The sequence below is a fragment of the Rhododendron vialii genome, chromosome 3a, assembly GCF_030253575.1.
Source record: "Rhododendron vialii isolate Sample 1 chromosome 3a, ASM3025357v1".
NCBI lineage: Eukaryota > Viridiplantae > Streptophyta > Magnoliopsida > Ericales > Ericaceae > Rhododendron > Rhododendron vialii.
Genome location: NC_080559.1, coordinates 29,276,104 through 29,299,566, shown reverse-complemented (window position 1 = coordinate 29,299,566; position 23,463 = coordinate 29,276,104). Strand labels below are relative to the sequence as shown.

At 39.7% G+C, this 23,463-nt stretch overlaps 4 protein-coding genes across 8 annotated transcripts; 3 read left to right on the top strand and 1 right to left on the bottom strand.

Annotated features, from left to right (window-relative positions):
- Nucleotides 1–272: 272 nt before the first annotated feature.
- On the bottom strand, nucleotides 273–3,316 carry LOC131321322 (uncharacterized). The gene is made up of 4 exons (XM_058352318.1): nucleotides 3,109–3,316; nucleotides 2,767–2,794; nucleotides 1,882–2,367; nucleotides 273–563 (listed from the first exon to the last, which is right to left on the bottom strand). The coding sequence occupies exons 1-4, from the start codon at nucleotides 3,314–3,316 to the stop codon at nucleotides 458–460; spliced, it is 828 nt and encodes a 275-aa protein (XP_058208301.1). The 3' UTR covers nucleotides 273–457.
- A 1,593-nt stretch (nucleotides 3,317–4,909) lies between these two features.
- Nucleotides 4,910–9,331, top strand: LOC131319712 (uncharacterized). Its single transcript, XM_058350098.1, has 3 exons — nucleotides 4,910–7,215; nucleotides 7,392–7,583; nucleotides 8,453–9,331. Exons 1-3 carry the CDS (start codon nucleotides 4,979–4,981, stop codon nucleotides 9,000–9,002), a joined length of 2,979 nt encoding a protein of 992 aa, XP_058206081.1. The 5' UTR covers nucleotides 4,910–4,978; the 3' UTR covers nucleotides 9,003–9,331.
- A 602-nt stretch (nucleotides 9,332–9,933) lies between these two features.
- On the top strand, nucleotides 9,934–13,025 carry LOC131319711 (putative pentatricopeptide repeat-containing protein At3g49142). Of its 2 annotated transcripts, XR_009198023.1 has the most exons (2): nucleotides 9,935–12,523; nucleotides 12,932–13,025. XR_009198023.1 is itself a non-coding variant. In XM_058350097.1 (1 exon), exon 1 carries the CDS (start codon nucleotides 10,130–10,132, stop codon nucleotides 12,173–12,175), a length of 2,046 nt encoding a protein of 681 aa, XP_058206080.1. In that variant the 5' UTR covers nucleotides 9,934–10,129; the 3' UTR covers nucleotides 12,176–12,715. The 2 variants fall into 2 exon arrangements, 1 of the variants encoding a protein (XP_058206080.1); XM_058350097.1 differs by lacking the exon at nucleotides 12,932–13,025 and having other exon boundaries at nucleotides 9,934–12,715.
- A 6,053-nt stretch (nucleotides 13,026–19,078) lies between these two features.
- On the top strand, nucleotides 19,079–22,226 carry LOC131319708 (protein CURVATURE THYLAKOID 1A, chloroplastic-like). 4 transcript variants are annotated; one of them, XM_058350096.1, is made up of 6 exons: nucleotides 19,272–19,395; nucleotides 19,833–19,995; nucleotides 20,767–20,867; nucleotides 21,118–21,225; nucleotides 21,424–21,495; nucleotides 21,909–22,226. In XM_058350096.1, the coding sequence occupies exons 2-6, from the start codon at nucleotides 19,983–19,985 to the stop codon at nucleotides 21,969–21,971; spliced, it is 357 nt and encodes a 118-aa protein (XP_058206079.1). In that variant the 5' UTR covers nucleotides 19,272–19,395; nucleotides 19,833–19,982; the 3' UTR covers nucleotides 21,972–22,226. The 4 variants fall into 4 exon arrangements, with proteins under 4 accessions (XP_058206078.1, XP_058206077.1, XP_058206076.1 ...); XM_058350095.1 differs by lacking the exon at nucleotides 19,833–19,995 and having other exon boundaries at nucleotides 19,079–19,395; nucleotides 21,813–22,226; XM_058350094.1 differs by lacking the exon at nucleotides 19,833–19,995 and having other exon boundaries at nucleotides 19,079–19,395; nucleotides 21,834–21,948.
- The last annotated feature ends 1,237 nt before the right edge of the window (nucleotides 22,227–23,463 follow it).

The window sequence follows — 23,463 nt, the reverse complement described above, 5'->3', positions numbered from 1 at the left end:
TTTTGGAATGCCATCTTCTCATGAAAATATGCCCCTAACATTTCCATTCTTCTCTCTTATCTCAATAGACTAAGTACAAGGTTTACATTTCCAGTCTTTAGCAATCAAATTCCTTTACCCAATCCCTTCATTCCAAGGAAAAAGACCTGGGATATTAGATGTGAAAGCCAAGGCTATAAGCTAGGATGGGAATAAACGCGATGGAAGCAGGTTTACATGGTGCATTTTACGGTTTTGATAACTAAAGAGGAACATACTGAGCAATAATGATGGAAACAAAAGCCATTTAGTATTTTATTGATAGCAGCAGAAAAGGTTTTGATCCACACAACAGAGGAGCCAAAAAGTACGAATATAAATGTAAGACAAACCGATACTGCAACTATGGAGTATTTCTAGCAACAGCAGAAATGAAAACCATGAATGCAAAGCAAAGGTCGACTGATAAATATCATCCTTATGGTCCTCCAAGAATCGCATTCTCAATATCCTCTCTACTCAGTGCATAACTGAATCTCCTCTCTACATCTTTCTCAAGATTTCCAGGTCCAGTCTTCAGGTACCTGCATTTCAAATACTTCCATGAGTCCTCAACAAATTGGAGGGTGGTAATCAAATGAAAAGGAAAATTCTAAAATCAGCCCAATGGGCTGACAATAGTGAGTGTGTGAATGTGTATTAAAGGTATAAAAAGTACACAGAAATACGTGTTTTCCTTGCCTTTTAGTATGCTTATCGTCAGCCCAGTGGGCTGACAATAGCAAGACCGAATGAAAAAGCTGTAGGACTATTAAGTACTACACAGTTATATCTGAAAATCACTTTTCTTCTCTCACACTTTTCTTGCCCTAGAAATAGGATTATTGCCCAGAGATATGTTTACTTCCTTGTTTAATAACACTAGAAGCTAAGTACGCAAATCACAGCTGGAATAATGTAGTGCTTATACTAATCCACAGGAGATCATGATCAACCAGTCAATTGTTAAAAACTCCAACCTATTTTGTAAAATGCAATGCAATATCCTTAATCAACTTTCTAAAACATAGCTTTGTTTGCCAACAAAGCAATATCCTAATAAATCGATTGCCTGAAAACCCAAACTCCATTCTGAAATATGTTGGAAAGCCTTGTCTACATGATCAATTGATCAGCTCAAGACCCAAACCTTCATTCATCTGAGAGTGTGAGACATTTAATGGGAACCCTTCATACAGAAATCAAATAATGATCCAAGAACAAAACTTTTGCAAAACCAAACTGGCATACAAGTACAATTAACAATCGCCAAACCAACTCCAGAGCCCTCACATGAAGAACAAGAAAACAACCAACTTCCCCCAAAGCTACCCGACCTACTATTTTGGCCAGTGAACCCCAGAATAATCCTCAATTCACCATTAACCCACACGAAGCAAGAATCATAAGTGAATAACACCCAACAAGTGCATGTAATAAACATCCCCGGAAACCCCAAGGAGTTGACCTAGTGGTCATGACTTAGGACTTAGGAGTTTGCTCCCTCCTAAGGTCTCCTAAAAACGTGTCAGGTTCGAAACCTCTCAGGTGAAATCAACTCCTTTGGGCCCAATCCAATAGGAGCTTTGCTCTAGCTTTTATTGGGCTCCCCGCAAGTGGGCGGCGGGATTGGGCCCTCGGGATTAGTCAAGTATAAGCTGGCCCGGACACCTGAGTTATCAGAAAAAGAAACTGAATAACACCCAACAAGTGCATGTGATAAACGTCCAGAAAGAATCGATGAGAATAACAACACAATAATTGCCATGCAAGACACCTCGAAAAAAACAAATTACCACACACAAAAAAAGGGAGAGAAGACCATTAATCATGCACACGAATTCGGAGGTGAACAAAACAAACCTTATGTAGAGGTCGGTGACATCAAGGGACAACTGAGCGTGCCAGTCGGGCTTTTCGACGAGCCAAAGGGCTTTGAGAGCACAAAGCTGGTAAAACCCTAATTGCTTCAACCAGGCCTCGATGCAGGGGAGGCTGTGGGAGTACAGCGGCTTCTTCTTCTCGGGAAGCTTCTTGAGCCACTCGTCCTTTGGCGCCGCGGAGGCCTCCGCTTCCTCCGGAGGCTTGGAAAAAACTAGGGTTGTTGTTCTTCTCCTGATTCTACGTCCTGGTGCGGAGGAAGATAGGGGGTGGGGGCAGGAAGGGAACTTGGAGAAGAGCGAGGGGCGGAGAGCGGAGGACGGGGAAATGGAGGGTGGGGAGAGAGAAATGGCGGACATTGTTTTTGGATAGGGCTTTGTGGAGTGTGGAGCCACCGGAGTCCACAGCAAAAGGGAGGAGAAAGAAGAGACGACGTCGTATTCGTGCAACCGTCGTGGTTGGGTCCCGCTGGTTTTGGTCACGTGATCAACTCAATTGATTACTTACTGCGTGTATTCTAACTGGAGGGACGATTAGAAAAACGCGTTTAATCTCATTTCGGATCCTAAAAAAATCTAAAAAAATATTCATAAATTTTTGAATATTTTCGCCCCTACAAATTCATAAGTAATACTTACTGATATCCGTTGGAGCTGATTTTTTACAGGACCTCATAAAATAATATTCAAAAATTTATTGATATTTTTCTAAATTTTTTCAAGACCCGAAATTGGATCAAACGCATTTTTCTCTGCGTGATTCTTTGCAAATTATCTCTACACATATAGAGTTGTACTTACTGTACTTCTTTAGTTGAAAGTTTAGCCCCGACCCCGACACAGCCCCCGATCGGGTAATTTCGGGTACCTCTGCCACTGTTGGATACCGGGCTTACCTGTCATCCACCACTAAATAACACCTAAATTTTGAACTCAATATCTCATAAATATTTAAACTTTATTTTATTTCAATTAAACATTTATACTATATAAACCCTCAAATTGAGGCACCTACGTCATATACCTTTTTATTTGTGGTGATGTGGCATTTTTCTTCCGTTGAGTGCCTCATTGAGGCACAACACCAGCCCTAAAATTGTAGACAATCAAAGCACCTCCCCAATTTAAAACCCTTTTCTCATACAAACCACTGTATCTCCGCCACCATCATCAACAGCATTCCAAGTTAATCGACCTCAACTTCCTATACCAATCCTCATATCCGTAATCCCCATGCACCTCACCAGCAAAAACTTCTCCAGATTTTTGGCCTCCACAATCACGGCCGTAGTCGGATCCCTCATCTCTGTTGCGTTGGACAAGTCAATATGGACCAAGTTCGGGCAATTCATCGCGGGACCCGACGGACCCACGTGGATAAAGAACTTGGATCTCGAGAGGTCGACGAACCTCAGCATTCTGCTGTAGACGGAGGCGTTGGTGATGCAGCGGAGAGAAGGATAAATTGAGGTGGGTCACAAAGGGAACCGGGTCAGGGTCTTTTTAAGGTGGTCGGAGCGGAGGAGCTTGAGTGTGGTGTGGTGGTGGGACTCGACGGAGTAGAAGGATTTGCAGACGAGGGAGAATGATTTACTGTCAAGTGGGTTTGAGTCGAGGCGGTCGAGGACTCGGAGAGGAGGTATGGTGATTTTTGCTTTTTCATTGCGGTCATGGAATGGTATGAACGGAGATGGAGATGATGAAAAATGGGTTTGAAGGTTGAATAAGATTTATGGGGAGTTTTATTTGTTGTTTGTGGGAATCTTGTTTGAGTGGGGAATGAATTATGTTACTATTAGAGAGTGGTTGGAGAAATTAGTGGTCTCGGTCATGGTGCCATACTGCCATGGTGGTAGTGCCGGTGATGCAGTGGTTTGAGGGAGAAGAGAGAGTTTTGATTTGGGGAGGGGCTTTGATTGTCTACAACTTTTGGGGCTGGTTTTGTGTTCCAAATGGGGTATTTAATGGGAGAGCCTTCCACGTCCCACATTTTTGACCTTATAGACGAAATTTAACGGTAGGTGCTTTAATTTGGAGGTTTTGTAAAACACAGGTGCCTAATTGAAATATAATAAAGTTCAAAGTGTTTATGGAACATTGAATCTATAGTTCAGGTATTATTTTGAAAATTTTTCTATTTTTTTATTATTGAAAAAATATGCTCTAGACTTTAGAAAAATGAGCACAAATAATAAAAGTTCAAGAAATAATTATTGCAACTTAACCTACTACCTGAAAGCAAAATGGAAGAAATAGTTAAAATTTTATGTGGTGTTTCAAGTTGTAAGGGTAAAAATAAAAGAATAAAAATAGATTTTTATGCATAAAATAATTTCGGGGCGGGTACCAAAACAGGATAATGTCTAACCGATTCCGATTGGATTTCTTCAATTTTTTTTTGATACCCGAAAAATTTAACAAAATCGGCGCCGATCGAGCGTGAGGTGGGTTGAAATATTTGTCGAGCTTTTATGTGTTTTTTGTCAAACTAGATTATTACTCATTGTCATTCTATTGATTTTTTTATTTATAATTGATTGGAGAATTTATGCTTATGAATGACCACACGTTTCTAAATTCCTAGCGTCACCGCCAGTCACTACTTATCAAGATCAACCACATTTAATTAATGAATAAAGTACTATTATAGAGTGTTTTGGCTTAATAATTTTTTATAAATTTTGTTCGGTTCACCGTTTAGTTTTAGTTTTAATTTTGTTTTCAATCATTATCCTATTTCTTTCTCCAATCATTATCTTATTTTTTCAATTATTACTTTCTCATCTCTCTCTATTTCTCTCCAATTATTATCCCTATCTTCAATCATTATTATATTTATCTCTCCATTCACTACCAAAACTAAACTAAACTGAAATTCCAACCAAATCCTTTAAGTTTTGTGTTTAGCCTTTTTTACTGAAATATTAATTAAATCTTCCTTCTCCCTTTCCCGCCAAACAGCGGCATTCAAACTCCCCAGCGCACGTTAGCCTACCTCTCCCTTTACCCAAACCTCTCTTCTTCTTCTTCTACCCCAAATTTCAAACCCCACTACTCCAAAACCTCAGATCAGATCTCCAATGGCAGACCCCACAAATTACTCCCAAACAGAGCGCATAGTCCTCCTCATCGACCTCCACCCCCTCCTCCAAAACCCTAATTACCTCACCCCCATCCTCGCCGCCGCCCGTACCCTCCTCACCTTCCCCCCTCTCTCCTCCTCTCTCTTCGCTTTCAACCTCTTCTTCTCCTCCCTCTCTCCCCTCCTCTCCTCCTCCTCCCTCCACCGCCTCCTCCTCAACAAACCCTCCCCAGCTTCCCTCTCCTTCAACGGCCCCTTCGAAACCCTAACTTCCCTCTCCGAAACCCTAACTTCTCTCTCCAACTCCCCGATCACAACAGAATTGGTGAATTCACCACCTCGTGCCTCGCACGTGACTGGTTCCCTGCTTCGGATCGCGCATGATTATGCTTGGGAGCTGCGAGGGGAAGAAGATCTTTCAGGTATGTTGAACGAATCCCCCATTTTTGTTCGATCAAATTTGGTTCTGGTTTTGTCGCCAGTCAGTAGATCGCTGAGATGTTTAGCGGAATTTATGAATGTTGATGTGGAGAATGAGTTGTTGATGAACGTGGATGCGTTTTGCAAGAAATTTCGTGAGCATTTTAGTGGTGTGAATGATGCATATGCTGATAGAGATATCCACTGTAGCTGGATTGATGTTAAGTTTGATGTCGAGGATAGTGTAGAAAAGGTGGAGATAGATGAACATGAGGTGGAAATGGAGTTGCTCAGAAATGGGATTAGGAGTTTAGGTTGGGGGTTTTGTTCAACTGATTCAATTGTATTGGGTTCTGCTATTATCCCATTTGATATGATTTACCCAATGATTGGCAATTCATCAAACAATCTGTATCGTAATGACTTATGTAAACCTGTCAATGCACATCTGACTCTTGAGATCTCAGATGTGAGTGGAAAACCCTTAGAATGCAATTGCTGTGATCTTGAATTGCTCAATTTGAAGAAGCTACCTAGACTTATGCCTGCTGATATTGTGCATACCCGAGAATTCAGAAACTTGGAGAGTGAAGCACTTGAACAAGATAAAATATTTCGTGGACAATTTGATCATGGAAATACAAAGCTTCGTATTAAAGCTGTTCAAAAGTGCAATAAGGATGTGAGAATTGAGGGGGGCACATCTAATCTCGTTCTGGTGCGAACCCATTTGGGAGAATCGTGGAAAAGTAAGAAGAAAAAACGTTGCAATTTTTTCGTTGATAGGGTTCTTGAAATACTCTCGAATGAAATGGGTGAGTTTGTTCATAGAGAAACCACACCTATATGGCAAATTCTGTTAAGTTTTCTTTGTAGAAAAGGGTACAGGGCTATAGTGTCTCTTTCAAATGGAAATGGGGAGTCATTCATGGGTATCCTCAAGCCTTATACAGCTCATTTGGCTCTTCTCTCTCTCCTAGATGACGAGCATGTCATGGAGTCTCAGTTTCGGGGACTGGAATTTCCCAAGTCAGATGATAATGTTTGCAAGCTCTATGCTCTTTCGCACAATGCAAATAGCGCTAGCTCTCAATCAGGAACTTTGTCATCCAGAAATAAAATCCCACTAGGTGATCCAATTAGAAAGAAGAACAGTAAACAAGTTTTCCAGGACCTAACCTGGATCTCCTTCTATAAGGCAGCCTTCGAATGCTCCGAATTTGAGTTGGAGGAGGCTTACTTCGCCTGCAAATTTAACAAGTCAAAGAAGTTGAAGTTTTTGAAATGCTGGGTTAAACAGGTCACCAAGGGTAGCTCCGATTGCTTAGCCGAACCAGATGAATCAAAGTTAGGTCATCACATTGAAGGAGAAATAGATCCAAGAGTAACTGGCACAGACCAAGACAGTGAACAAATGATCCCCTTGTTTTCTTCAGATGAACCTTTTAAAATACAAGGAGGAACTGCTTTTGCTTCTTGTTCAGAGACTTTGGAATCCTTCTTCAGTAATCTTCCTAAGAAGATTCAAGATGGACTTGAATCCAAAGGAGTGGACTTGCAAATATTGGCTGAACGAGTTGTAAACTTGTCCATTTACTGGTTATACCAAAAGAATGAAGCCGATAATACCAGGGAGAATAGAAGCCCAGCAGTAAAATCAGATGATTCTCGTGACAAGATAATTGCAGGTAATTTGACAAAACTTCTACTGAAGGAGCCCAAGGAAATGAAGGAGAAGCACAAGGATAATGATCCATCCATTTCTGCATCTGATTCAGGATCTACAAGTTTTGCTTTGGAAAAAATAGTTAGAGAGTATCCTTAAACTTCTTTACACACTTACATATTCGTAACATACTTTGATTTGTTTTATTGGATGACAAATTGAATCTGCTATGGGGCATACATTGGTGCTTTTGTTAAGAAAATATGTTCTCACAAGATAATACTTTAGCTCCAACTTTTATAGCATTTTCCTTAATTAGTGCTAGATATGAATTGCAAATCTTGCTTCGGATGGAGATACTCAGGTCAGAGGTTGCAGCAACTATTGATTCATCTACAAAACGCAACCTTGTGAAGCAGATTTGCTTGCTTTTGGATATTATTCAGTACATTGTGGATGGAGGCTTTCATGGGCATCTGAGCCTGTATGACTATGTTGAGAAAACCATAAAGACCAGGTATGACATGTGTAAAGGCCCCAAATTAACAAATACTTGAGCTTTTTATAAGTAGAGTAACATTAACATTTTTCTAAATTATTTTTTACTTGTCCAGAAACCCGTTTCTTTGCATTCTTACTTTAACTTAGATAGGAGCATATGCATGTTTTTTAGGCAGTTGTAAAGCATGCAGATGTATACAGAAATGTGAGTAAAGAAACTTGAGATATTGATCCAATAGTATTTTCTTTCTTGGTATTTTAGAGGTACGTAAGCATTCATTTTGCTCATAGAAACTTGATCTTTTGGTCACAATTCGTTTCATATTGAAAATTGGTCAAAGAAATTCAAACTTAAAATACATCAAATTTAGATTACATCTCCTGTTAGCTCTTTATCAAGCCCTTTTCCTCATTGGGCTCTGAATCATGTTAATCTCCTTCTTTGTGGATCTGTTAACAGGTTGCCGATTACGACTAGGACTTTTAAGTTCTTATTATACTTAAAGAAAGTCCAGAAAGGCAAAATGACAGTAACCATGTTATACGCTAGTACTGAAAGCATATTGCTGAAACTAATTTGTACTGTTTCTACTGGATGTTGCTTCTGGAGATGGACTGGTTTTGCATATTCCTGTACGAAAAGTGTATTTTGCATATTCCTTGGAGTCTTGGACTAAAAGTATATATTGCATAGAGCATACAAACAGTCCTGAAGACATTCAACGTCATCACTAGCTTCTAATTGTTTCTAGGTCCTTCAGAAAGATTATAAGCTTCATTGCGTCATAGCTTTCTTTTTGCAAAGACGCTGATCATTATGGCATTATCACCTGAAGTTAGAAGCAGCACTTAGATTAAATGATGTTTGAATTCCTACATTTGCAGGTACTCACATGTTCTTGCGAATGTAGTAAATAAAATCTATGCACAAATGGATCTGCTGCCGTATAGTGATGAAAATGAGTACCCGAATTTGCTACTCAACAGCGAGGACAGTAATCACTCTTGGAGAGAGAAAGACAGATGTGCAACGGCTGAAACTAACAGAATTCACGATTCTATGTCAGCAGAAGACGAGTCCTCCCAACCACCGGAACATGATTTGGAGAGTCCCCCAGATGTCAAGACAGCGGAGCATGCCCGCAAGTTAAGTGAGGCTCAGGAGAGGAGAGAGAGGGCTCGAAGATTTGTTTCCTTCACAACTTGGGTGCCAGATTTACAGAGGGTTTGGGCACCGAAGCAGCCCCCAAAGGCAATAAGAGCAAAATCTGAGTCTTTGAAGAGACGGCCAAAAAGGAAGGAACGAAGTACGGGGAACCGCGATGTAGTCTGTGAGACCCCAGTAGTATGTGAGACCCCTATGATGGGGAGTAAACATAGCGGGAGTAACCCCTCCGTTTCGGTTTCTAAGGCTTTGTTTCAAGACGACGGGTGATGCAAAAGGTTCAGCAACACTTCTGATTTGCCTGAATAACGAATCACGCACGCACAAATTTGTATGTAATAACAATTAGCCTTCATGCTTGTGCCAATGGAACATCACATGCATGCAGTAGCTTCAACCCAGATTAACTGGTCTTACCCATTAGAGTTATTCATCTTGAGCCAATGATAATGTTTTAGTACCTTAAACTTGTCTGACCTCCAAATGTTGTATCACTAAGCTTATATGGTTACCATGTACTTGTAGTATTGTATAATAAGATGTATCCTAGATTCAGGTTTGTTCCTCAGCTCTGCAATTGAATACAATCTTTTGCTGTCTCTACATTCTACACATATCCCTCTACTTTCAACATTTCTCTCTCTATCTTTCTCCACTTATTACCCCTACTATTTTTCAAAAAAAAATTCAAATCCAAATCCAAACACTGGCTGTGTTTGGATTTGGATTTGAATTTTTTTTTGAAAAATAGTAGGGGTAATAAGTGGAGAGAGATAGAGAGAGAAATGTTGAAAGTAGAGGGAATCTATGGGATATTTTTTTTAAAATGCTTTTTGAAAAGCAAAGAGAACAAGGCTGCTAGCCTGTCCCGCTGTTCTCTTTTGGTCCGTGAACTATATGGCTTGCTTTCTTTATCTGATAGTTGTCAAGTGGTGCATATAGACTTGTTGAGGGAGTTCATGGTGATCTTTAGCCAATTGTGAAGACCTTTGATTCGATAAAAGTCGGTGTGAAATGAGTTTGTAACAAGTCTAATCGTATTCATACAGTGGCTCAACTCAACTGTAGCATATAAACGAGTTAAGGTATTTGAGTTTGTATTTGCTTCTTCGGGATTAATTTGTTACATAAACAAAATAAGCTTGAATTACTCGGCTCATTTGATTTATAATGTTAAGCCACATCAAGCCTTGTCTAATGTTGCGGCCTTCTCCGACCCTGCAGCCACAAGGTTCTAGCATGTCAAACGATGCGGCCACAGCTTGCCATGTTCCGGCGGAAAAGTGTTGAACTTTGTGGCCAGAAAACATTTTATTCAAAGGTACTTGAAAGCTTGAACAGTTTCTCGGCTTCCATCAAAGCTTTATGGAGAGAATAATCGAATCACTTGACGACTGATGAAACTCACAAACCCGCTTCTTATTCCCCGCAAGTTTTCAACCGCCATTCAACCACGAACCCGCCTTCCACCACTCCAACCACCCAAATCTCCTCAACAAAACACAGCCATCATTAATGAAGATATCTGTCGCCAAATTTTGGACAAACACCCAGATATCAGAACGTTAAAAAGCCTCCATTCCAAGATCATCTTCGACCAAACCCTACGCTCAAACCCATCCATTGCCATCAAACTCATGCGAGCTTACGCAGCTTGCGGCCAACCCAGCATCACCCACCACCTATTCGACGAAATAACCGACAAAAACGTCGTCCTTTTGAATGTCTTGATCAGAAGCTACGTGAACAACCGTTTATACCAAGACGCTCTTCTTGTATACAAGAGCAAGTCTAGTTATGGTATTTACCCTGATCACTATACCTTCCCTTTTGTTTTAAAAGCTTGTTCTGGGACCGAGAATTTACGGGCAGGGATCCAAGTTCATGGTTCTGTTGTAAGAGTAGGTGTAGATTCAAATCTGTTTGTGGGTAATGGTCTGGTTGCTTTGTATGGGAAATGCGGTTGTTTACTGGAAGCTCGCAGGGTGCTTGATGAAATGCCCGAAAGAGATGCGGTTTCTTGGAATTCGTTGATTACCGGGTACGCGCAATATGGGCGGTTTGATGATGCGTTGGCAGTTTGTCGAGAAATGGAAGTTTTAAGCGTAAAGCCTAATGCTAGCACAATGGCTGGCCTCTTGCCTGCTGTAAGTAATGCAACTGCTGAAAATGTGTCTTTTGTTAAGGAACTGTTTATGAAATCGGATAAGGATAGTGTTGTGTCGTGGAATGTGATGATTGCTATGTATGTTAGTAATTCGATGTCTATGTCAGCAGTTGAAGTTTATTTGGAGATGGAAGCTTGTGGGATAGAACCTGATGCAGTTACTGTTGCCAGTGTTCTTCCTGCTTGTGGCGACCTCTCAGCTCTTTTGCTAGGGCGAAGGATCCATGAGTACGTGGAAAGGAAGAGGCTTCGACCCAATCTGTTGTTGGAAAATGCCTTGATAAACATGTATGCAAAGTGTGGTTGTTTAGATGATGCGAGAAAAGTGTTTAATGAGATGTTGTACCGGGATGTTGTGTCATGGACTTCGATTATTTCTGGTTATGGCATGAACGGAAAAGGTCGCATTGCTGTGGCTCTATTTTTGAAAATGCTGGCGTCAGGTCCCACTCCAGATCATATCGCCTTTGTTTCCGTTATCTCTGCATGCAGCCACGCAGGATTGTTGGAAGAGGGAAGATATTGCTATAAGCTAATGACTGAGGAGTACAGGCGAATGCCCAGGTTAGAACACTGTGCTTGCATGGTTGATCTATTAGGACGTGCTGGGCTAATAGATGAGGCCTACGGTTTCATAAAAAAGATGCCAATGGAGCCAAATGAGAGGATATGGGGGGCTTTGTTGAGTTCTTGTCGCGTTTACTCCAACTTGAATATTGGGCTTCAAGCTGCAGATCATCTTTTCCAATTAGTTCCTGAGCATGCAGGTTATTACGTCTTGTTATCAAATATTTATGCCAAGGCCGGTAGATGGGAAGATGTTACCACCATTAGATCAATCATGAAGGGCAAAGGAATCAAGAAAGTTCCTGGCATTAGCAACGTTGAGCTAAATCGCCGGGTGCACAGCTTTCTTGCTGGTGACCAATCACATCCCCAATCAAAGAAGATCTATGAAGAGTTGGATGTATTACTGGGGAAGATGAAAGAGGTAGGGTACGTCCCCAAGACGGACTCTGCCCTTCACGATGTGGAGGAAGAGGATAAGGAAAATCACTTAGTTGTTCATAGTGAGAAGTTAGCAATTGTCTTTGTTATAATTAATACGAAACCTGGAACACCAATCAGGATTACCAAGAATCTACGTGTATGTGGGGATTGCCATATCGCTATCAAGCTAATCTCCAAGATTGTTGAACGAGACATAGTAGTCAGGGATATGAACCGGTTTCATCATTTCCAGAATGGCATCTGCTCATGTGATGATTACTGGTAACCCTATGAAGAAGTGCTCAATACTCCTTGCAGAAGAATAGCATAGATCTTTTTAAGTGGAGGAATGGTTTTTAATCCACTATTGATGCTGTCCTCTCATTATTCTTGAGATTTGGTTTCGAAGGCAACGCATGGCTGCTGAACCTATGATGGAGATGGTTTTTTTGTATCTAGGTGATCTTTACTTGGTGTGAGCATGACAAAAGAAATGCAGAAGAACTTCTGGATGTTTCACGGTGATGGCGATCAGATACATCTCAAACATAAATGTCAACATTAGGTTCAGGGACCATTATCATTTTGGCATTCGCGCAATGATTACGCTATCAATCACTTTTCACGGTGCAGGGTATAGTTGTTTATGAAGTTAGTTGTTCATTTATGATTCGAGTCTAGAATTCAAGAGCTGTTCTATGTTTATCTATCTGCACAGGGGAAGGATTTTGTTAAAAAGTGAATTACTTCCTCCATTTTTCTCCAAAACAGCAGTGCTTTCTTCATTAACTTTTGCTAGAGAGTCTAGAGATATGCTTCATTCAAAGCAAACTGTCCAAATCAAGAGTGTGTTTTTCTTTTTGCATGGAGTTAGTATTGTTTGAACTGCATCATCTTTCCTTCGTTGCCAGCAATCTTCTGCTGTGTAATGGTCTAGGCTGAGTCTTGACATGCTCAAATTTCAGAAAGAATGTTCTCTGTCCCGTTAAATATAATCCCTAACTATTAACGCTCAGTTTGATCTTTATCCCCCTGGCAGAAGATTTGTCTGGTGAAAAGAAAAGTTTTATCTGATGAAGAGATCGTGCATGGGTGTCCGTTGTCCAAGATTCTGCCGATTTCAAGGCTCGTTCTGCCCAGTCAGCATCAGCAAAGGCAGTGAGGACTAAAGAACCAGCAGTAAAATGAAGACCTTGAGTGAGAGTGCCCTTAATGTATCTGAGAATCCTTTTAACAGCCCCAAAATGACTCAATTTAGGCTGGTGCATATGTTGACAGACGACATTGACTGAGAAAGAAATTTCAGGTCTAGTTAAAGTAAGATATTGAAGAGAACCAACCAAGGATCTGAACAAATGAACATCAGGGAAAAGAGGATCATTAGGATCACTAGGCTTTTTAGCAGAAATAGGAGAAGAACTGGGTTTGCAATCCTCCATGCCCGCTTTGATTAAGATGTCAGAGGCATATTTAGCTTGAGACAAAAAAAGACCATTCGCAGTGGATGTCACTTCAAGCCCCAGAAAGTAATGCAAATCTCCCAAATCTTTCATAACAAACTTAGAGCTCAAAGACTGAACAAGAGTGGAGATAAAGGTAGAATCACTCCCAGTAACTATAATGTCATCAACATATATCAAAACCAAAGTGACTGCTGAATGTTGATGAAGAACAAACAATGAGGTATCAGCTTTGCTGGAAACAAACCCCAGAGAAAGAAGATAAGAAGAAAACATGGCAAACCACGCTCGTGGAGCTTGTTTAAGACCATAAAGAGCTTTGGTTAATTTGCACACATGATTTGGATGAAGAGGATCCTTGTAACCCAATGACTGTTTCATATACACATCTTCTGAAATAAGACCATGTAAGAAGGCATTAGAGACATCTAATTGTCTCAAAGGCCAATGATAGTGTACAGCCAAACTTAAGACAATTCGAAGAGTGGGTTGCTTGATAACAGGACTAAAAGTCTCTGTGAAATCCATCCCCTCATGTTGTTGATTACCATTGGCGACAAGTCTAGCCTTGTACCGTGCTATAGAGCCATCGGAATGTCTTTTAATCTTGTATATCCATTGGCACCCTATAATGTTTCCATGAGAAGAAGGAGGAACCAAAGTCCATGTTCCTTGTTTGACCAAGGCTTCATATTCCTCAGCCATAGCCTGCTGCCAGACAGAGTGTTTGATAGCTTCTGTAAAGGTTTTAGGTTCAGCAGTTGGAGCAATAGAGGTAAACAGAGATAGGGGATGTTTGGGTTTAAAAATACCTGCTTTAGACCTAGTGGTCATAGGATGAACCAAGGGAATAGAAGAAACTATCGAAGAAGGAACTAATGCAGAAGATGTAGAAGCAGGAGTATCAAAAGACTGAGGAACTAATGCAGCAGAAGAAGAAGACTCTTGAACAAGAGGAGTGATCGTTGGTATGACAGCATGAGAGGAATCAGAGGAAGAAGACTCAGAAGAGACAAGAGAAGAAGTCACAGATGAAGACAAAGGAACTTGGACAACAATATTATCAAAAGAAGTAAGAGAAATAGGAAAAGACGAAGAAGAGACTGAATTATTAGTAGAAGAGGAAGCCCCAGCTACGAGATCCTGAAAAGGAAAACATGTTTCTTCAAATCTCACATGTCTTGACACATAGACTTTATCATGAACAGGATCATAACAACGATATCCCTTGGAAGTAGAGCAGTATCCTAAAAATATACAGGGAACAGACTTTGGAAGAAGCTTATGAGTATTATATGGTTTCAACCATGGAAAACAAGCACAACCAAAAGGTTTTAAAGCAAAGTAATCTGGAGCTGTATGAAAAAGTAAGGTATAAGGAATTTGATATTGCAGAGAACTATGAGGCAACCTATTGGCTAAAAAAATAGCAGTTGTCAAAGCTTCAAGCCAAAAATGTGTAGGCAAACCAGCATGAATGAGTAAGGTTAGAGTGGTTTCTATGAGATGTCTATGCTTTCGTTCTACTACACCATTTTGTTCAGGAGTATGCGGACAAGAAGTTTGATGAATAACTCCATACAGCAAAAACAATTGCTTGAGATAATTATTCACAAATTCTCCTCCATTATCAGATCTCACAGTCTTAACGGGAGTGTCAAACTGAGTTTGGACATAAGTTTTGAATTGTGTAAGTACAATTTTCACTTCAGACTTGTAATGTAATGGGAACAACCAAGAATACCTACTAAAATCATCAATTATGAGCAAATAGTACCTAAATCCTTGCACAGAAGGGACAGGAGCAGGTCCCCACACGTCCATATGTAAAAGATCAAAAGGCTTAACAGAAGTAGTAACAGAAATAGGAAAAGGAAGTTTATGACTTTTTGCTTGATTACAACTGAAACAAGTCACATCAAATGGCTTATGAACAGGCAATTGAAACTGTTTTATTAATGACAGAAATAGAGAAAGACTTGGATGTCCTAACTTTTGATGCCAAACAGAAGCTGAAGACACATGAGAACTGAAAAGAACTTGAGAAGCTGGGGAAGAAGAAACAGCACTACAGGAGGTCTGAATTGGGTACAAACCCTGATGGCATGGCCCCTTGTGAAGAACTTGGAGAGTGTGATTGTCCTGAATCACATATCCATTACAGTCAAAGATTAGGGAACAATTATTGTCTTTTGCAAATTGATAAACAGACAAAAGATTGTGAGTAATGGCAGGTGAATGCAATACATGATTAAGTTTGAAATTGATGTTAGGAGTAGGCAAAAGACCTTTACCAGAATAAGACACTGGAACAGAAGTTCCATTGCCAACAATAACACCCTCTCCTGCATGGCAAGGCTGATGGAGTTGAAGATTAGCCAAATCATTAGTAACATGAGCTGATGCCCCACTGTCAAAGTACCAGTTTGGAGGGACTGTAGAAGAACCCATACTAGAAGTATTATGTAGTCCTTGGTGTCCTCCATAACTAACCATATTTGCCACTGGTGGAGGACAGGTAGTAGCAATAGAAGGTCTAGAAAACTGAGAAGTAGAGTGTCCAGGGTAATGACCATTACCCCCTCCAAACTGCCCATTAAAACTAGTGTAGACATTATGTCGAAGTGCAGAATTCTGTGGTGAAGGTGCAAAACTTGGTGAAGTAAAGCCTGAAAAACCACCTGGTGGAGTAAAACCTGAATAACCCCCTTGATGCCCATACCAAGATAAAGGACCAGGTCTTCCATTCATGTAAGGAGACGATTGATAATGCAGATTAGGAGGCTGAAACTGCAGATTTTGTCTGTAATAACAGTACAGTGCTGTGTGGTTATTCCTGCCACAAATCTGACATTCAGGCCTTTGATTGCCTCCAAAGTTAAAACTTCTTGCTCCTCTATTTCTGTTAAAACCTCCATCATAAGAGTTGTTTCTATTAGACTTAGGAAAAGATTGTGGATAGAATGGTCCAGGTCCATTGATTGGTTGAAACATTTGAGCTTGAAAAGAAGAACCTCCACTACTCTCAGGATACATAAGAGAACTAGTTGATGCATTTGCGTCAAAATGTTGATTCTTAGGTATTTCAGGTGGTTTGGATGTTGTAACAAAAACCTTGGCCGAAGTTGACTCATCCTTATGAAGTCTTGCCTCCTCAGAATGAAGAATTGTGGTTAACTCCTCAAATGTAATATCTCCACCTCTAGCATCAATAGCTGTTCTAAGCTGTTTAAATTCTTCTTTTGGCAAACCATTCAGAGTGTAAAACACCAAATCATCATCAGGTACATGATGCCCTACAGCCTCTAATTTCTGTGCATGACTTCTAATTTCATCAATATAGCTATCCATTGATCCAGTCTTACTTACATTGTACAATCGGCTTTTCAACTCATGAATTCGTGACTTAGAAAGAGAATTAAACCTCTGAGCCAATGAAAACCAGACTTGTGAGACACTTTCAAACCCTAGAACATGAGGTAGGGTTGTTGAAGACAAGCTTGCAGTCAAACACGATAAAAGTTGATTATTAATCAACATCCACTTGGTAAATTCTGGATTCACGACAACATTATTCGAAGAATCTTGATTCGTAGAAGAAGGACATTGTGTACTCCCATCTAAAAAGCCTATGTAACCATTCGCACGAAAAGCATTGATCACTTGCGTTTTCCACAACAAATAATTTCCAGAATCCAATTTAATGTTCACCAAGGAATGAAAATTAGAAACTAAAAATGCTAGGGCAGGTGGAATTGTAGCTGAAGAAGATGACTCTGTCATTCTTACGTTCAATACTGAAAGAAATCAAGGCTTACTGAACACAAATGTCTGAATCTGTCCTTGAATCTTTGAAGAAGAAGCCTCAGGATCGAGTTGAAGGACTTGCGTCAGAACGCTCTGATACCATAAAGAAAAGCTAAAGAGAGAAGTAAACCAATTTCATTTTACTGAATCTGTTTTTCGTTGTTCTTACAAAGCATTGGCCCTTTACTATTTATACCACTAAGACCCAAAAGAAACACACATCACTGTCAGTTTCCTACTTAACAGCTCCTTAATGAGCTGGCTTAACAGAAGATGAATTTAGGAGTTTCAAACTTTCAGACACAACGAAAGTCAGAGAAGATTAATTCTGGCCAATAACTCTTCCAAATGAAGCAGAATGGGATGCTGGATTTATTTGTTGTTCGTCTGAAATTCTCGAATGTATATTTGTGATCCAGGTCCAACCCGTGCAATAAGCACTGCTTCAATTTGTTAGGACATTCGTAATGAGCAAGAACTGTAATTGAATATAGGCAATAAAAGCTGTGAAAATATCTATACACGAAAGGATAGCTATATTGAATTCTTTGTTTGTTTGTTTGTTTTTTTTGGTAACCGGATGTCCGGGTAAACTTACACCCACCTCGACTAATTTTGGGACTGTTAAATTAATGACCGGGCAAACCTCCAATTACTCCAAGATTTGGAATGGCTTTCGTTGGATTACTTATGAATTCTTAGTTGTGGCTGCTGTGGCTGTTCTGCATGGGTGTTGTGCACCATCCGAATCGTCCGTTCGGCAATTCAGTGGTCCAGATTTTCTCTTGCCAATGAACGGCTTAGTTGCTACAGTAAGTCTAACGGTACTGAAAAAGTGTACAGATTTTGCGTACAGATTTTGTGTGGGGCCCACTACGGGTTCCACTCAAATTATCCGAGCCGTTCATTAAATTAAAAACAGTTTTTCAAGGGCCTCAAGGGCTCCCGTGAAAAATCAGTTCAATCAAATACTTATAGATGCTCAATCCAATAATAGAATGTTTCATTATCCGGGAATCGAAATCAAAAGTTAGATGATTGGATTGAGCATCTATATGTATCGGATTGAACTGATTTTTCGCTAGGGCCCTTGAAAAACTGTTTTACATTTAATAAACGGTTCGGATTATTTGTGTGGGATCCATAATGGGCCCCACACAAAATCTGTACATTTTTTCTGTACCGTTAGACTTACTTCAGTTGCTACATGATGAAGATAAGATCTGAATTATTGGATTGCCGAAAGAACAACTCTGATGGCGCACGGCTTGGTGCTGTGCACCAAGCCACCACCAGCACCATCATCCTTCCATGAATTTGTCCTAAGGGAGCATCTCCAATCCACCTCTATTTCTCCAAAATAGAGGATGGATGTGACACATTGAGGGGAGATTTTATAATTTATTCTCTTTTTTCTTCACTTTTTGTAGTTTTTGAGAGAATTTTTGAGGGATCCACGGTCCTTTTTAGAGTTTGGTCCTCCAAAAGTAAATTTGATCCTCTAAAAATGGAGGATCAAAAGTAAATTTGGAGTACAAAATTCCTCCAAACTCTAAAAAGGACGATGGGTCCCTCAAAGATTCTCCCAAAAAGTACAAAAAGTGAAGAAAAAATGGAATAAATTACAAAATCTCCCCTCAATGTGTTACATCCATACTCTATTTTGGAGGAAATGAAAATGGATTGGAGATGCTCTGAGAATGTGATGACAGTGGAAAGGATAGTGCGACCAGAAACAGAAGCTGAGCTGCTGAGTGATACAGTATCTTTTCCGAATAGAGGACAGACCAATCAGAAGCTGTCATCATGACACGTGCTATCAATCAGTTGGAAAAATTATTGACTGTTCCCGAGGCACCGTAACCTTACACCCTCACAGCAAATTCTGACGCTCAATAATTACTAATTAGCTAGCCTCCAAGAAAAACGAAGAGAGAGGCAAAGAAATCAAAACCTCGGCTCTAGACTGGTTTCCTTAACTAATCGAAGAGAGAGAGAGAGAGAGAGGGGTCAACGTGACATATAGAATCAGAGAGAGAGAGAGAGAGAGTAGATCCGTGAATCGTCATGGCACAAGCTTATGCAGCAGCTAGGGTCTCTTCAATGGCAGTGCCTAGACTCTCTAAGAAGTCGAAGTCTTTGTACTCACAGGTTCCTGCTTTGCCGTATGTTTCTCCTCGCTCTGCTTCTTCTTCGTCTACCTCAGCTTCAGCTTCAGCTTCGTTTAAGCACTCCTCAGGTAATAAAGCTCTTGTCAAGCACTCCTCAGCTTCGTGTCTTCGAATGTATATGTTTCTCTTGATTGATATGGGACTTCGATGCTTTCGCAAATTCACGGTCCTGCGTGACTTGATGGAACCCTATTCAAATCATCGCGAAATTCGATTTCTTTTGTTACTTATCAATGAAAATTGAAGGATTTTACGCTTACGATCGGGCGAATATGCGCCTGTCAACCAAAGCTTTCGAGTTGATTAGGTTTGTGTCTCCCATTTTTTCGGGTTTCATTTAATTGGCCTGTTTTGAGCTAAAAAATTTCGAATCATTCATGACTAATAAAGTGTTACTTTTTAAAGGCTTAGGCAGATCTAAAGTGGGCTATCCAAAAGACTTTAGGTCCAAATGCTATGTGAATTGAACAGCTAAGAGTTTTTCTTTTTCTTTTTCTTTTTATAGGAGAAAACATGGAAAGTCTGGCTTCTATGATTGTCTTTGGATTTGCACCACCTAATACCATGGCATGGCATATGTTTATCTTAGACAGTTGATACACCCTCAGCTCTAGCCAAGCCAACGTCAAAAGATAGTGAAACGAACATAAATGAAATGCAGCATTCAAGTATATTCTCAACTGTTTTTTTTATCTTTGCGCTTATATTTTTGTGGATTTTCCTAGAGGATTTGGACATCAACATGTGCATGAAGTTGGCTATCTACGTATCTTGCCCCTTTTCTGTTGTTTCTGTGTTGTTGTCAATGATTTTTGTCAATAAAGTTGATCTTCCTTTCTAATGTCTTGGTACAAGCTGAGATTTTGACCAAAAATCAAATGATTTATATTAGTCAGTCCATAGATAGGATGCAGAATTCCATGCGGGGGCAGGCACAACGGGTACCGAGTGTCAAGGGTGCCCAGCCCCTGTACATTGCCCCTAATGGTACTGGTTTTTCAGGTTAATTTAGAAATTTCTATGGGATTGGCCCCTGCAAGTCACTTTGTGATAGTAAACTTGTTAAAATTGCTATATGTGTGATATCTATAATTCTTTGGTCACGGGTATAAAATTAGATAGTGGCAACGCATATACACACAATCTTGTCCCTTTCTGAAACCTAGCAAGTAGAGCAATATATACTAGCTAAGTACAAATCTTGTGTCCGCCAATGAATTCCCATGTGAATGGTGTGGCTCTTGATGTCAAATCTCTTCCTGTGATTGGAAACTTGATTCTTAAGCACCAAAAGAAACCTGAGAAAAGGGCCGGGGGGGGGGGGGGGGGGGGGTTGGTGTTGTTCATGTGATTTTCATGGTCTGCATTTAGAACTCCAGAATGGTCTTAAAAAGAACCCCATGAAAATTGTTGGCGTAAGTTTATTTCCTCTGAAACAGGTTCCAACAGGTTAACCCTATTCCAAATCAAAGCCTCCTCTTCAGAGGAGTCATCTGGTTCTACTGAAGTCGGGGAGGGATTCTCAGACCTAAAAGAAAAGGTTGGCTCTCTATTCCCTTCGTAATATATCTGTCTAATCTGTTCCTACCTCAGATGCACATGGTAAAATAAGTCACTGCTATCAGCTCTTGAAAGAATTGGGAATATCAAGTCCTGCTTGACTGTTAAGCTGTGCCTGTTTCCTGTGAAAGTATAAGTCAAGAGTTTGACTCGGAGAACATACTATTTACTTTTCATAGCTTGATTTTATTCGATGATTCAAGTCCTGTTTCCTCCTCTGCATTTGACAGTGGGATGCACTTGAAGACAAGTACATGCTCATTCTATACGGGGGTGGGCCAATAGTTGCTCTGTGGTTGTCTTCCATCGTTGTTGATGCCATCAACTCAGTTCCTTTGGTAGGTGATTTAGCTTAACTAACTGTGTTTTCCCCTCATCTAAGGTTAAACAATTTTCTTGGCAGCAAACTGAAGCAATTTAGGATGAATGCTTTTCTGATGCAGTGCAATCATATTTTCTTTGTTGGTTAGATTTCTGTTGTGAAATTTCATTAGACTGTTCTAAAGTATTATCTTTCTACTGTTACATACAACCAGCTTCCAAGAATCACGGAGTTGGTTGGGCTTGGATATACTGGATGGTTTGTGTACCGGTACCTTCTTTTTAAGGTAAACTCATTGCAGATCCCACATGGTTCATGTCCAAATTTTGTTCTCTTATTGTGATCTATCTGGATACTGAATGTGTATACCGATTCCTGTGTTACTATAAGAAAAGATAACTCTGTCCCAAGCCATAAATTGGAGATATTGTAAACAATTTTCTTCTTTCAATTTAATGTAACAAGTACTCCTAAGGAAGTTTTTTTTTTTTTAAAGTTTCTTCTTCCAATTTAATGTTACAAGTACTCCTAAGGAAGTTTTTTTTTTCTTCAAAGCTATGCAAAATCGTGTTTTCCTTGGCTGATATTTTTTTATTCTTCTAGCTTCTTTTTTAATTTTTGTAGCCGAGTCCGCATTAAACCAAAATTCCACCGGCCCCCGTTATTGACAAGTGACAATGTTGCTGCTTTGGTTTTCAGTCAAGCAGAAAGGAACTAGCCGCTGAAATTGAAGCTTTGAAGAAAAAGATAGCTGGAAGTTGACAGAGCCGTATCAAATTTTTTTTCCCTTGCCCAACTGTAATCCATTTGATAGAAAGCCATGATGGATATCCTGTCCGGGACGCCTCATTGGCATTTACAGTGATCTTTGTCTCTCTTTCATAGTATGTCCATTTAGTTCCTGCTTCTTGAAATCACAATTAGCTACAGTATTTGCTTTAGAAGAAGTTTTGAACTTGTAACTATGTATTCATGTCCTCATTGCATTATGTTATCTGATGGTACAAATTTCTTCCACACAACAAGTTCTCTCTATCCTTAACTAAATCAAATCAAGTTTTAAGTGCCAATCAATTGGGTGTTGTTACTTGAATCTGTTTCCGTTTTTTTTATTGAGGACGTGGTGTTCCATAATATCCAAATAATGTAGATCCTTTCGAACTACTGCCTCCGTCTCTAATCACGTGAAAGTGAGATTGGGCTTCAATATAAGGAAGAATTTCGGACTGAGGATCCTCTCCAAATCGTGACGCGTGCTGAACACATAAAACAAAGAACAAGAGTATCTCACTTGTGTATACGAGGGAACTGAACAGAGAAGCATTCGATAGGAAAAAGAAGGCTAAATTGCACCATTGCTCCAAGTAGTTTTATTGAGATTGTACTTTGATCTCTTTTTTCTTTTTTTTCCGGTACTTGGGAAATTCAATTTCGTCGGTTTAACCCTATGACTTCAATTTTGATTGAATGTAGTCCAATTTTACCGTTGTCGCTAAGAAAATGTGAATATTATCCCCACCCCTCATTGGTGGAGAACTTGTAAGGCCCATTTATCAAAATACGTTTTGGTATAGATGAAATTATTTTGGCAATTAACACTTTCTCTGCTCACGAGAATTATTTTCTATACATCAATATTGGAGAAAAAAAAATTCTAACACCGACACTTTCCTTTTTTAATTATTGTAAAACAAACCAAACAATATGAGTTCAGCTCAAGCTTGACTTGATTTTTGGCTCATTCAAACAAAGAATAAGCAAAGCTCAATCACTTTTTATTGTTTGCTTAAAAATTGAAGTCAGGCCCGAGCATATAACCGTTTGGCTTAATGGGCCTGTGAATAAAGGTCATTCCGTAAATATTGCAAAGATAGGGGTAACTCAATAAAAAAAATCAAATATGTGAGATCTTCCCTTACATCTTTCCACCAATCATAGTACTTTTTTTTTGCAAGTCTATAGCTTTTTTTCCCCCAACTTTTGTCATTTGGGAATGTCACAAGCTTAAGCTCATGCTTAATAGCTCGAAATTTCACAAGCTTAAGCTCGACATTGAGTTTAAGCTTAAGCTTGAAAACTCGAGGTTGACTTGGATATTTTACGACACAAGACAAGCTTATCAAGATTATAAATTTCAAATGTGAGCCAAGCTTAAACAATTAGTTTTCAAAAAATTTTAAGCTAAAGCCAAGCTTGAATATGTATAATAAAGAATTGAGTCAAGCTTAAGCAATATTGTGTTCAATTTGTTTGA

What these genes read in the sequence shown, in the direction of transcription:
- LOC131321322 (XM_058352318.1), bottom strand. Translation starts at nt 3,316, where the DNA reads ATGCTGAGGTTCGTCGACCTCTCGAGATCCAAGTTCTTTATCCACGTG. An exon ending in GATTACGGATATGAGGATTG is followed by an intron (nt 2,795 to 3,108) that starts GTATAGGAAGTT and finishes GGTGGATGACAG; the next exon opens with GTAAGCCCGGTATCCAACAG. An exon ending in GGTATCCAACAGTGGCAGAG is followed by an intron (nt 2,368 to 2,766) that starts GTACCCGAAATT and finishes GACCAAAACCAG; the next exon opens with CGGGACCCAACCACGACGGT.
- LOC131319711 (XM_058350097.1), top strand. Translation starts at nt 10,130, where the DNA reads ATGAAACTCACAAACCCGCTTCTTATTCCCCGCAAGTTTTCAACCGCC.
- LOC131319708 (XM_058350093.1), top strand. Translation starts at nt 19,224, where the DNA reads ATGGCACAAGCTTATGCAGCAGCTAGGGTCTCTTCAATGGCAGTGCCT. An exon ending in TTCGTTTAAGCACTCCTCAG is followed by an intron (nt 19,396 to 20,766) that starts GTAATAAAGCTC and finishes CCTCTGAAACAG; the next exon opens with GTTCCAACAGGTTAACCCTA. An exon ending in TCTCAGACCTAAAAGAAAAG is followed by an intron (nt 20,868 to 21,117) that starts GTTGGCTCTCTA and finishes TGCATTTGACAG; the next exon opens with TGGGATGCACTTGAAGACAA.
- LOC131319712 (XM_058350098.1), top strand. Translation starts at nt 4,979, where the DNA reads ATGGCAGACCCCACAAATTACTCCCAAACAGAGCGCATAGTCCTCCTC. An exon ending in TTGGAAAAAATAGTTAGAGA is followed by an intron (nt 7,216 to 7,391) that starts GTATCCTTAAAC and finishes AATTAGTGCTAG; the next exon opens with ATATGAATTGCAAATCTTGC. An exon ending in GAGAAAACCATAAAGACCAG is followed by an intron (nt 7,584 to 8,452) that starts GTATGACATGTG and finishes CTACATTTGCAG; the next exon opens with GTACTCACATGTTCTTGCGA.